Genomic DNA, 13,641 nt, shown 5'->3' with positions numbered 1-13,641 from the left:
GTTTTTTTTCCCCTTTGTTTTGGAGTTTGTTCTTCCATCTGTTTCTCATAATGCTTCTTAATCTGTTCTTTTGTTTTAATATAAAAGGGCAAGAGTGAGACTGCTGTTCTTTAATTTGTAACTACTCTTTAATAAAGGAAGAGCTGCCGATGGCTCCAGGCATGCCAAGGTCCCTGGGGGACTCCTGGTTCCTGGTCCATAGGGTGCCCTGCTTCAAGAGAAATGAGCACCGAGGTGCTCACACAGCCCTTCTCTCAGGTGGCCTTAAGGAAAAGACCGCGAGGACAGCCAGCGATGTCCTTATCTTCCCATCCCTTGCAATTTGTCCCTCTCCCTGCACTGCAAGGTTGATGCAGCAGAGAAGAGCAGCTCTGATCTTTGCACGGCTCTAAGTGCTTTGGGATGACACAATAAATTAAAAACCTTTTATTCGATGCTTGCTTTCTGCCTTAAACGCTGTAATACACCATTATCACTGCTTTTATAGACACAGAAAGGGAGTTACCAGCGGGGAATGACTTAGGCAGAGTCTTGTGGCCCCCAGACGCGTTCCAATATCTAAGCCTGGCATTGCAGCCGTTCACAGCTGCCTTCTCTGTCCACTCCTCATCTCAACTCTCTTCGGTTACCTCCATGGCAAATACACACTACATAGCTGGCAAGGGAGCAGCCTTGCTCAGATTTATGGAAAGCCCTGGGATTCCTTTATTCTGCTCAGCTTCCCCATGCAGAAGAACTCAGCTCTTCCAGAGGCCGGGGCTGGTGATGGATGAAGGATGACAAGGATGCACTGAGCAGCACACGTTGATTGCATCCTGCCTCCCTGCACCTCTGCAGGGCAGGCCACGGGTTCTGTGTATTCGGGACCCCATCCCTCTGTGAGAGCATTAATTATTACTGCTGCTTGCAAAGTGATTTGGGAAATAAAATGGGTTTTCTAATTCTGTCGCTGGAGAAGAACTTCCAGCTAATCATCTGGAGGCAGATGGGATTGGCAGAAATGGCATAAAGGCCTGCCCTAATTACTCCCTGTGTCTCAAGAATTGATAAGAGACTTGATTTATGCCTGGAATAGCCTGATAATTCCAGAAATAATAGATATTGCATGACTTAATTAATCAATGTGAAGACCTGGTGCAGTGTGATTCTGAGCAGCCCCGGTGTGTGCAAGGTGGGTTACAGCACTGCTGCCCTGAGGAGCTGATGGCCTCAGCAGGGACAGGGATTTAGCCTGGATTTAGCACACGGATGTCTCTCATCATGTCCAATGGGCTCTTGTTTTTGGAGAACATGTGTGCCAGGCTTGATGGCACGTGGGATCCAGACAGATTAGAGCAGAATATATGTTAGTGACCAAAATCCTATGTTTTTTCCCAGCAGGAGTCAATTGGCAATATCTCAGATATCATCACAAATCCCCAGAAGGACTTATCTGTTAGGGCTGATGGAAAGATAGATACCTGCAGGGTTAGTTTTAGCTTGTTAAAAGGCTAATAACAATGTGGGCATGGGTTTATTTTCATCTCACAGTTCTGTTAGTGGCAGGTCATTTGTTTTCAGCAAGTCACATATCCATGACCATATACGGAGATATTGATACTCATCTATGGCATTTCCTTTGACATAGGTGGATGCTATAGGTTCCTGTATCTTTAGTTTTCTCCTTTTTGATCGTATGTGGTCACAGAATGTTCAGTGCTCTAAGCCGGACCTAACTGTGCTCTAGCCTGGATTATTGACTGGACAGGGGCCACACTGGGATGCTGGAAAGCAGAGTGACAAGCTGAAAATGCTCTGGAGACACTTCCTTCACGGATGTGAGCAGAGCATGCTTACTCTGAAGCATAATGGGCATGTGCTGACAGCAGATGCTGGCTACCGCTCCTCTTTCTCYTCCATGGAAAATTCCCTGATGCCTCTTCTTTGGAAAGTTGCCCACCCTCAAATTTCAATAATTTTAAACCTAAATTTACCCTAATTGCTTTCTTCCATCCTTCCCTGGGATGCAATCTAAGGAAGCTCTGTATCAGCAACAMGGTTTGTTTAGAGCAATTTGAATAATCTGCCTTGCCTCTACAAATGTCAGGCTGATATTTGCTGGTGGTACCAGGACTCTGAGGATCCCCTCAGAGACAYGGCAGAAGGTCAGCAAAGGTTGGAAGGACAGGCAGAGATTCCCTCTGTTTTTGCGTCTTCTACCCTGCTTTCCATTGCCTGCGGTGACGTGTCCTTGCAGAAGGACTGTGCGAAGTGCATGGCAGTTTGAGCTACGTGGGTGACAGCAGGGGCAAGAAGCCATTTCCAAAAAGGAAATACATGGGAGATCCTGCTTGGATTGAAACAAACCTCTACTGCATTTTGCTCCTATGTATGTATGAAGATTCCTTGCTTCCTGTTGCTGCTAGGGCTGTATCATCCTGAGCACGAATCAGGCCTGGATGCTGATCCCAGCCCTCCTCGCTCTGCTACGTGCTCATGTCAGTCATTTAGTCTTGCACTAATGTCCATCTGTCGAGGTCACACGTGCCACAAGGCAATATGACTCTCCTGACCTGAGCTGGATGGTGCCCCACGGGTCCCTGCATTCGATCCTACAAACCTAACCTATGTTGCACCTATGGTGAGGATGAAGTTGGCTCCGCATCTGTTTAGTGCAGTGTCTGGCAGTGCCCAGAGCTGCGATGAAACTGGCAGTCAAAAGGATATTGGACTTGTTTTAATTTCTGTACATACAGCTTAAATTCATGTCCATACTTACATTCAGAACCAATAGACACACACGACAGCTTTCCAGACTTCACAATCATCGTCACTTACATAAGAGGAAAGTGGTTACATTACATTTGAGATGCGGCTTGGTTTAGAATGCAAAAGTGTGAGGAATACAATGGGTCCTGTCAACATTTCTTTATAGCCTTGCTTTTACTCTTTCTCCTTCCRTTTGAATGATTCCTGAATGCTCTGAGTCTCTTACACGGGCTAATGACAATAACACAATGGAAATGGATTACACAGCACTGTAAATCCGTGGCTTATACATAATTCCAAGATCAGTGCTGTGGCTTTTTTTTTTTTTTTTGTAAATCTTCCTCTTAAGAGAAAGTGTTTTTCTTTTAAGAGACCCCTTAGAGCCTTTCAAAAATACATTTTTAGCCAATTTTTCTGAGCTATTTTCTGCTCTGAGCTGATCCTGGCAGTGCAAAGCAGCCATAAGCTCAGCTTAACAAGGTAGTTAGAAGAGGTTTAGTGGTTTCTTGCATTACTGGAGCACTACAAAGCAAGCAGTGCGTACCAGTAAATCAGTTCTCTAGAGTATGGAAAGCGGTGACACACTTCTGATGGCCTTGCTGAAATGCCATAACAAGTTCACACAACCCAGYACAGCCTGCAACACTTTTAGCTGGGAAAGGGAGGGGAGCGAAGAGAAGTCTATGTACATTTGTTTTAGCTTATGGGTCTCCAGATTTATCTTTGCTAAGAYTTCATCTTCCCTTCAAGTTTCTAAGCTCCTCAGTTCTACAAATGCTTCTCATACCCAAGCTCTACCCTTACACCTTACTAGTCTGCATGTGTCCATTGATCTCGATATTTCTCTGGGTTAGCATTGACTCTTGCAGGCGACTGCTGTTCTCCTGCCTGTGTTCAATGGGGTCGCCATCCTCTATGCCATTGCCYTTGCGGAGGCAAAGCACTTTCTGAAAACTCTGCTTGAAGTTGTCAGAAAGAAATCCATAAAGAATGGGGTTGGCACAGCTGTTTGCATACGACAGGACCACCACAAAGAAGTACACCCCTACCAGCACAGGGTCTTCTGGCAGTATAAATATCAAATTGACGATGTTCATCATGTAAAATGGGAGCCAGCAAAGCACGAAGACCACCACAATGATCACCACCATCCTGGTCACCTTCCTCTCTGACCTCCTGCGTCTCGTAGACCCAACGCGGATCCCCGAAGATTTGACTTTAATCACGATCAGCAAGTAGCAAAGGCAGATCACCAGCAAAGGGCCAAAAAAGCCCAGGACCGACGTGTAAATGATGAACGCTGCTGACCAGATGTTGACGGGATCAGGCCAGTTCATGTTGCAGGTCTGCAAGACGTCCTGCACATCCGAAAAGATGATGACTGGAAGCACCACCAAGAAGGAGAAAGTCCATACCGTTGTGCTGATTAGCTTGGCCACCCTGGGACGTCGCCACTTGGTGGATTTGATGGGGTGAACTACTGCCAGGTAACGGTCCATGCTCATCACAGTCAAACAGAAGATGCTAGTGAACTGGTTAATGCCATCCACGGTCATAACCAGCCTGCACAAGAAAGAGCCAAAAGGCCAGTAGGAGATGGCGTTCTGGGTAGCCAGGAACGGCAAGCCCAGCATGAAGAGCACGTCGGCAACGGCCAAGTTCAAGATGTAGATGTTGGTGACGGTTTTCATCTTGGCGTAACGCAAAACCACGTAAATGACCAACGTGTTGCCGCTGAGTCCAACTGCGCATACAAGGAGGTAAAAAATGGGAATCAGGACTTTGTGGACGTATTTGAACGTGGGGAGCTCAGAGAGCGTCCCGTTCTCTGTCGTATTTGTCAGCAGCGAAGAATTTACATCATTGGAACTCGCTTCCATGCTAAATGTGCTGGAAAAATATAAAGGATCCATGCTTTTCATTCTCCAGTTTTTCCTTTAAGGTCAAGAGAGATTAAACTTCACGAGCATCTTGTTCCTAGAAAGACGAGAAAAAAGAAACGGGGGGGGGGGAGAAAAAAAAAGTGAATTTGAAGTAGACTAAGATTTACAAATCATATAATTTGATACATTTCTATCTATAGCCAGAATCTGTGTTTGAGTTACGCTGTTAGTGTATGTGATAAGATTAAAGTCTTAGCAAAGGAATGTCATGCGGATGGAGCCCAATTGCCCACGCTGGGGTGCAGTATTTTGGGTGGATTTTAAGCAGCTCTAGGTGGTGGCGTAGGAGGCTGGATGCAGCCGTGGAGATGGGGGGCTGCACAACCGGCCATCACGCTTCAAAGCTGGAAAGAGACTAAATGTYTGAAAGCCCTGGAATTTGGTCCTTCTGGATCCAAAGCCTGTTGGTAACAAGACCAGTAATTTCTGAGGAGAGTTGGTGAGAATTAATTAATTCCTGTTTATTAATTCCTGTGCCTTTTGGCAAGAAAACTGTTTGACTGTCTCATTCCTCGGCCCATCTCACCAAACTTTTCCTCTCTCCTGAAATCGAGCAGCAAGGGTCATATTCAGCTTGCATAGACAGCCATTTAAAATAAATTAAAATTTGAAACAATTAACAAATGAAAACAGGTTAGGGATCAATTCTGCATCCAAATAAGAAAGTGCAGCTTTGTGGTTAGTGATGAGAGATTTTAACTTGGGCTTGATACAAGTCTGTGTAGTTTGGACTGACTCAGCCACCTCACTCTTCTATAATCCAAACATAATTCCTGTCTTTTTTTTGCATCCGAAGCTCCACTGCGGTATTTCACAGGTCTCCGCGTTTACATAAGAGCTGTCTGGGCTGATGCATTCAGATGCCATTTGCAGCCTGGCAGGCCRATTGCAAACCCCTGGAGAACATCGGCCGCTGCGCGGGTTGGGAAACAAACCCTCCGTAACAACCAACAAAACCCTAGGAAAAAATCAATGAACTCCGAGGTGGAAATGACCATATCCGAGAACATTTCTCCACTGCACCATCCACGCACATACAGGCACAAGAACTCCGCGACAGAGAGGAACAGGCTGTTTCTTTTCCATCTCTCCAGATTGTCCTTACATTCCTGAATCCCTCTCCTCCCACCCCAAATTGAGCTTTTTAGCTGAGAAATACCTTCCTTCTGCCCTAAATCTCCAGTGCAGCAGGTATCCTCCCTGGGCGAGGAGAGCTGAAACGATTAGCTGAAGGCTTGTGCTTATTTGGTAGCCCGGAAAGGGTTGCAGTTTGCAAAGCTTTGTCTCTGTGGCACATCTAATTCATGGGGGTACTTATTAATTTGTTCTTTCCCTCAACAAGTTYTAAGTGTGTGTAAAGATTTCTGCTTTAGAGGAGTAGAAATACACAATTCCAGCCTGGCCCAAGATCCCTGTCAGCTAGGCAGCTCTTCAGGTGAAGATGCTCTAGGACATCTTGCTCTCATAGCGTGATGATTAGGTGTCCGTTCCACAAATGGGAATATAATGTCGTGGCAAAAACAGCCAGCCCATGCTGTATCCATGACTTCAGGCAAAAAAAAAAAATACAGTATTATGTGAACACGCAAAAGCCTATTTGTCTCCAAGGGGGGTGAGAAAAATGCAGTGGGTGAGAGCAGAAACTCCCCCAGCTACCAGTAGTAATCAGAAATAAACTGCTCAGATTTGGAAGTGTGCAGATGGGGAGTAGGTGTCTCACATGTAGCTCCGGGGCTGGGAGGAGATGTACCGGAGAAGTTAGAAATCCAGGGCAGTGGGGATAGTAAAGCTGAGAAAGCTGCTATAGCTCTCGCAAATGCTGCAGATGGAGAGGAGAACCAGGCAGGGAGGACCTGCAGGTTGGGAATAAGCCAAGCCATGGTTTGGGTTTAGATGGGTAGTCACGGGTAGGCTGCAAGGACCGCGGTGGGACATTGCAGCCCCTAAGAGTATCTTGCAGGGAGAGGCAACGGCCAAGGGGAAGGAAGAAACTTCACCTAGAACAGGCCAGACTGAGCCAAACAATGTCCCATTCGGGCCAAAAAAACCAAATGCTTTGTTCAGGCCTGCAGAAATTGTGCCAGTGCTGTCACTCAGCCGAGAGGAGGTCAGGAGCCGCAGCRGCGTGCTGCTTCCCAACCTGCACTTGAAAGGAATGAGGGTGTCTCTTTGTCCTTTCAAGTTAGCTCCTTTCTCCCCAAAGTACATGCATTACATATTCTTGAAGTGGCACTTGGAGAAATACCAGAATAAATGTTTTYAGCCTCTCACTTCTTCTACTGGGTTTAGAACAGAGCCTTGGGAGGGGCAGTGARGAAGAGGAGTCTCTCTGTGATGGCTGGGTGCCCTCAAATTCYCTCTTGCCCTGAAGATCTCCTGCTGCATGAGTCTCCTGCGTGCAAGGGCCTCAGGGTCCTCCTACCTCCTGTTGCTGGCATCCCCATGCACTGGAAGAGGGTTCTGAGGGAAGCCCTTCCAAGACAGGAGCAGTTTTTAATAACAAGATATTAATTATATTATTAGTATCCCTTTTATTAATATATATTAACAATATGGGTATTATTAATATATATTAATATATTAATCACCCCCTTATATTAATAATAAGGGGGTTAATAGAACCCTCCGTGGTCTGCTCCTCTTGCAGTGTGTCTTCAGGGAATAGTGGTGCCTCAGCAGTATGGTGGTCTGATTTTTTGGGGGGCATTTTGGGGTTCTTCTCTTGGTTTCCTGAGAGCATTAGTCCTTATTCTTGGTGATTTGTGTTCCATTTGTGTTCCATGATGTGTGCGTCTTCCCTTTAGTTCCAGGAGGAGTCAGAGGGAAATGCATAGGTATGTCTATCATGAGAAGTCCTTAATCTTTCCAATGGGTGGGAGCTGGTTGGCAGCATGGGAAAGGAGCTGCTGTCACCTCAATGTCCCATACACTGGCTGGGGCCATGAGGAGCTTAGAGTTACCCTGTCCTGAAAACGGAGCCCAGGTCTCCAAAGTCCCAATTCAGCCTTATCCACTAAGCCATTTAAACCACATTGCCTTTGCCTTGCAGCCACTGATACTCCTGTCTTCATTAGAGCGTGGCAACAACAAAAACGAGCAGCTGCGAGAGCATGTTTTGCTGGCAGCCTGTGGCTAGCAAAGACGAATTTCCTCTATCGAGCTCATCTCCCTACCCATCATCGGTACAATTTTGTCTGAGTATCTTGTACTGCTGTATTGCCACTACAGCAGTTAATGACTGCGATCTTCAACTAGGGATAACTGCGTATAATTAAGACATGCTAAGAGATATGTTTTGGTACCATTTGACATTTGTTTTGGTACCCTTAATTAATAGATTAATAAAACACCGCCTTTAGGGGCCTTTCTCTCTTCCAGATTTTTTTCCCTTTGGCTGTTTGGTCTTAGAGACATCACACTGAGATACCTCATACGTTGCATGCCGGCTGCTTAAAATACACAAACCCAAAAGGAGGATGGAGCTAAGGACAGCGACCCAAAGTAAGCACTGGTAGTACTTCCAGCTCTGCCTTTGCTGAGCATCACCCTGGAAAAACAGGCATCGGTTGCAGCTGAGCAAACTTGASTGCCCGTGCCTGTGTCTAAGGAAATGGAGAGAAGAAAAGGCAGAGATGTCTTGGTGCAGACCACGATGCTCAGGGCCAAATGTTTAGACTTCAGTCTCCACAGCAAACATGATTTTGGTGGGTGCAAAGCAGCCCATTAGTGCCAAGCATYCACAAGGGAGAAGAAACCTTAAAGCTTTCCAGGCAGATCAAGGCTGAAACTGCTGCAAAATAACTCTGCAAAATGCAATGCTAAAGGGTAAGAGCTGGGCATAGCTGGGATCAAGAAAGAATTGCACAAAAAGCAACTTAATTTTGTGCAATAGGGTATGATCTTGCTGCCTGGAGTCGTAACTGTGTCTTATGCAGCATTGAATGCAATTACTGTGAAGATGATTACGGTAACAGAAAGGTAGATTACTGCTTCCAGGTGCAGCCTGACTAGCAGGAAGAGGGAAAATGCCAATCCACGCAAAACTGCCTTTAAAACAGATGGCCTTAGGACCAATGGGAAGAAAAACACCCGGATAAATAACCAAGAAATATTGAATGCTCCTTGCAGGGTGCATGTCTCGGGGGACAACAGGGAGATGCTGGGGAGCTGCTGGGACCTGGGTTAGCCCCAAGGCCCCGTCCGAGGGGAGCATCACTCCAGCACCCGCTCCAGCTTCCTACAGCGATAAAAGGCGTCTTGTACTAAATCAGTATTTGCACGGCAGCCTCGCAGCCTCAGTATTTCATAGGCCAAATTGATTAGGAAGGAAAAAAAMCCAGCATTTTTCTCTCCCCGCTCCCTATCCTGCTGCCTGAGGGAAGAAAGCAAAAGGAAGGAGAACTTCTTCCCCATTGCAATCTGTCATTTGATATTTTTCAAGGTGAGCTTTTTCACTCCTAAAGAACGGGGGTCATTGATTTTTCTCTCCAGAAGACATAACAGAGAAACTTTCCTACACAAAGTGGTTCTGCTTCGACTAGCTTTGCGAGTGCTGAACACTGATCAGCTGGGGTCAAAGCTGAGCCACTCTAAACACTATCAAAATCTCTAGGAATTGCGTTTCAAGCTGGCAACCACTCTCTTACCTGCCAAGTGTGGCCAGCCCAGGGTTTCCTAGAGCACCTTGTGGATACATTACCTGATGACTTGGTCCTATTTTCAGTTTGCAAACAAACAGCCCATAACACACTCGTGCTTTTGGCAAATATTTGCTATATACTACTTCCTCCAAACAAATTTCAGACCTTGTCCTGGCCAAAGATTACTCACTTTGGTGGAGCTGGTACTGTCACACAGTCATACACGCCACATGCTCCTGGTTTTTCTCCCAAATCAGTCAATCTGAACAACTTTGGGCAGAAAATGAAGTGTGCAGCCCGAGACCTCCACACTTGAACCTGCACAGGAAGGTGTGCAGATAAAGTCCTGCTGTTTCCTGGAGAAATCTGAGACTTTTAGTAAAATATTTTTCTCCTCTCTCCTCCTCATGCATTAAACGGGAACAGATTTCAGGGATGTGCCGGACTCAGAGCTCAGTCCAGGGGCATTTTGATCACAGCAACGTTATCTGCTCTGGAGCTCAGCTCCTCTCTGCTGCACATGAGCTCCCTTTGTCGTGCAGGGTCCTGGTTGGAGCGGGGTGCCGGGTATCCGGCTCGGAGCCGTGTTCCCCGGCTCTGCTCCGGATGCCAGCGCTCCGGGCAGCTCTGCATGCGGCTGTGAGCAGGCAGATCCCTGCACCCCGGTGCGACCTGCATAGGGCTATAAAAAGTCTGTGTTTTACCCCAACACAAGCCTGAAATGTCAAAATGCCAGAACGGAGGTTTTGTTTGTTTGTTTTCCTTGCTTTTTTAGTGAAAAGGTCTGGGAAGAAGCCATGCCCAGGTCACTGGGAGCTGCAGTGACAGGCAGCAAGGGACAGGGACCCTTGCAGACTGTGACTCCCTGGGCTGCTTTTTGCCCTTGACCACCCACCTCCTCTGAGCATCCTGCAGCCCAGCCGCCCCCCTGCATTGCCCTGCTCTCTTCCATCAGAGAGGGGCATCGTGCTGCCAGCTCCAGCCGCGTTGGGCTGGGAAGGATCTGCTGCCTACCAGGATCGTGGTGCCAGCATGAAGCCGGCGGGATGTGGGATCCTGCTCCCTGCGCATCCCTTGCACGAGCGCCTTCCTTCTCTCTCCAGCGGCTGTTTTAAAGCAGCACTAATAACACTGTCCTGCTTGAAACATCACACTCCCCAGGCAACCAGCAGGTCCCTTTCCCTGCTCTGTCCCAGCCAGTATCCAGTAACTCCACTCTCCCGGTTTCAAAAGTCCACGGAGAGGAAAAGGAGGAACTCGGGATGCCTTGAGAGGACTGCAAACAAGACCAAACACTCCGGAGCCTCAAAGGGGTCCTCAGAAATGGGGATGCGCTCACCGGATCCCCTACCTCCCCGATCCTCATCATTGCCCACCTCCCCATCCCACAGGGCTCCCCTCTCCCACCCCTTCCCTGTCTCCCCAGCAGCATCACCTCCAGCTCCAGGGCTCCTCTGCCGCGGGAGGAACGAGCCGCTCATCTGCCTTCCGCGCTGCCACCGCCGCGCCGCGGGTCCTGCCTGCCGGGACAGCGCGGGACGGAGCCGGCAGGAAGCGGGGCACAGGGAAATGAGAAGGGGGAGCCGGGAAGTGGGAGCGGGGCTCCGGGAATGGGGAACTGGGAGCAGGGAACTAGGGTCAGGGAACCGGGAGCGGAGAGCCGGGAGAGGGGAATCGGAGGTGGGAACTGGGAGCGGAGAATCAGGAGCGGGGAAGTGGGAGCGGGGAACGGGGAGTGCGGATCCGGGCTCGGGGAGCCGGGAGCCGTCCGGGAGCCAGGATCCGGGATCCGGGAGCCAGGAGCCGGCCCCGCCGCCCCCGGGAGGGCCGGGACTCCCGGGCGATGCTGCCTCCCCCTCCCGGGAGGCAGGGGAGGGAGGCGGGAGGGGACAGCCCCGGGGCCACCCACCTTGTCCCCCTCCGCTGAAAGTTGGGCGGGAGGAAGGGAGGGAAATAGGGAGGGAGGGAGGGAGGGAGCGAGGGAGGTGGCAGCGGCCCCCCCGGAGCAGGGACGCCCTTACCTGGCTCCGTGGCGCTCCCGTGTCCCAGCGCCAGGAATACGCCGCGCGAGGCTCGCATCCTGCCTCGGGATGGGGTCCCCGAGCCGCGGTCCCATGGGGAATGTTTCGCCCGGCTGGCCACTAATCAGGCTCTAAGTTTATCAGTTAGGAGAGAGGCGCAGGACTTCGCACACAGCCGCTCCAGCGCTTGATTTGCTCCCTCTCTACATCCCGGTGACTTCACTGCGGCTCTGCTCGCGTGGGGACTGGAATATCCCGCCCTATGAACACAACAAGTGCGTGGGGGAGTCRGGTCGCACTCCCCCAGCGTTGCACATGCAGTCGCCCGCAGCAGCTTTATGCAATGTAAGGTGCAGCACCCAGCAACCTGTGCAAGCGCTCAGCCCAGCGCCGGGCTACCCCGCTCCCCGCTTCATCAGCATGCACAGGGCGTCGTGCTTTGTAATAATGTGTATGATCCTCATCCACTGCTGAGGCTTTTCAATTAGAGATCTGTGCCTGAGTCAGATGTGTGAATGCAAAAAGGAGAGGCGAAAGCCGCTTTTGGCATGTCGCTTTCTAATTCAATCTGCTGATGTATTTATGGTCATGTATTGCTAAATTGAACCAGGACTCCAGTCTGCTCTTGCCATGACAATAGGGAGAGGCATCTGATAAAAATAGAGTYGGGATGATAAGCAGAAGAAACGAGGAGCTTTTGATTACCTTCTTTGAAAACATGCCAGGCAAAATGTGGTACAATAGCCCCACCGTGAATACCAGCTTGAATCAAAATACGGCTAATTTAATGAATTTCCTTCATAGGTTGAGTTATATACAAAAAGTTGCTGAGAGTACACTGAAGTTTCTAGGTTTCCTTAAGCAAAACAAATATTTTACTGAAGAAAAACCTGCAAAGGCATTTTTAGCAGATTCTATACTGTTACACAGACAGGATTTTCAAAGCCCTCAATGTCATCTRATTCCTTGTCCACCTCAGCCACCACGACACACTATAGCAGAGCTGAACACAGTGAGCACCRGGGCTCTCTGAGCACTACCTGCTCTCAGCTTTTCCTGGCTGAAGTCCAAGCCCAGGGGCTGAAGATCAGGTTCAATCCCGTAGAATAATCACAAGTAGGAGAAAAAAGACCCTCCGAAGCCGGCGCCCAAGCCCAGGGGTGCGCGCGGGGCTGCTCCATCCGCAGGGAGCGCGTGGGAAGTCGGCTGCCCCAGATTTGTCACAGCGTGGGGTGATGTGTGAGCTGGGCAGAATACAAGCGTGGAGCTGTGATATAACAGACCTGGTTTTAGTCTTAGCCGGCCTGACAATTTTGCCGCATGTGATATTTTATAGCTGCTTCTTCTATATGTCTTTTAGCATTGTTACGACATGTTTGCAGAGAGGGGAGTTATCTTCTACTGTGTTAAAAGTCTCAAGTTGCATTATTCTGTTTTGTCGGACTTCTTGTGCAAAAGCACCTCTCAAAAAGCTGGGACTTGGATAGAGGTCTATTTATTTTGCCATTCCTCATCACATACAGCAATTCAGTGTCGTAACATGATCTGTTAACGGTGGATTTCCTGCTGCAGTCTTGAATGATGATGAAACTGCTACCAAATGTAAGAGTAGTAATATATTTTTAAGTGGAGTGTATGTGCGAAGTGGAGGAGGCGGCTGCTGCAAGGGAGCTGCGGAGACAGGTTGCACGCGAGGCTCCTTCTGTGCTTCGGAAACCGGCTTGTCAAAATTCATCCGGAACAGAGAGGATGAAATGCGATCAATATTTTTAAATGGAAGAAGTCCTGGGGAACTTGTGTCAACAGCCCGTGCTGTTGAACTTAGCTGTGAAGAGCAGAGACTGATGGCAGGCGAGGGAGGATTTATTACTGTATAAATCATCCTGGTGATAGACTCGGGTCCAAGCATGACCTGAATTACATGCAGGTGTTGAGCTGAGGTCTTGGCGTTGGATCACCTCTCATTAAAAGGGTTGAAGAAGTGAAATGGAGGCACTTCTTAAGCGAGGGGGAACAAGCAAACTGAGGAGGRACAGATGACACACGGTTTGCTCCCCGTCCATTTCTGGAGCCGTTGCACTGAAACTTCAAGCTAGAGCTGCTGAAGCTTCGAAAGTCAATGGGGAGTGGAGCCRTGGCTTCTAAGTCTGATTTCTGGCCTCTGACAAAGGATTTTTAACATTTCCTTTAACATTTTGCCAGAAAAGGAGCTGTGTGTTGTAAAAGTACTAATAAACCACCTGGAACAAGAAGCATGCAGCTGCCTGGAGGAGAGAGGTTGCCCTTCGC

At 48.7% G+C, this 13,641-nt stretch overlaps 1 protein-coding gene across 2 annotated transcripts; it reads right to left on the bottom strand.

Annotated features, from left to right (window-relative positions):
• Positions 1-3,181: 3,181 nt before the first annotated feature.
• SSTR5 (somatostatin receptor 5) lies at positions 3,182-11,506 on the bottom strand. Of its 2 annotated transcripts, none has more exons than XM_026054094.1 (2): positions 11,353-11,506; positions 3,182-4,725 (listed from the first exon to the last, which is right to left on the bottom strand). In XM_026054094.1, exon 2 carries the CDS (start codon positions 4,668-4,670, stop codon positions 3,549-3,551), a length of 1,122 nt encoding a protein of 373 aa, XP_025909879.1. In that variant the 5' UTR covers positions 4,671-4,725; positions 11,353-11,506; the 3' UTR covers positions 3,182-3,548. The 2 variants fall into 2 exon arrangements, with proteins under 2 accessions (XP_025909879.1, XP_025909878.1); XM_026054093.1 differs by lacking the exon at positions 11,353-11,506 and adding an exon at positions 10,767-10,793.
• Positions 11,507-13,641: the final 2,135 nt, after the last annotated feature.

This window comes from Nothoprocta perdicaria, unplaced genomic scaffold, assembly GCF_003342845.1.
Source record: "Nothoprocta perdicaria isolate Ctin4 unplaced genomic scaffold, notPer1 scaffold_12, whole genome shotgun sequence".
NCBI lineage: Eukaryota > Metazoa > Chordata > Aves > Tinamiformes > Tinamidae > Nothoprocta > Nothoprocta perdicaria.
This window is presented reverse-complemented; position numbering and strand designations above follow the sequence as displayed.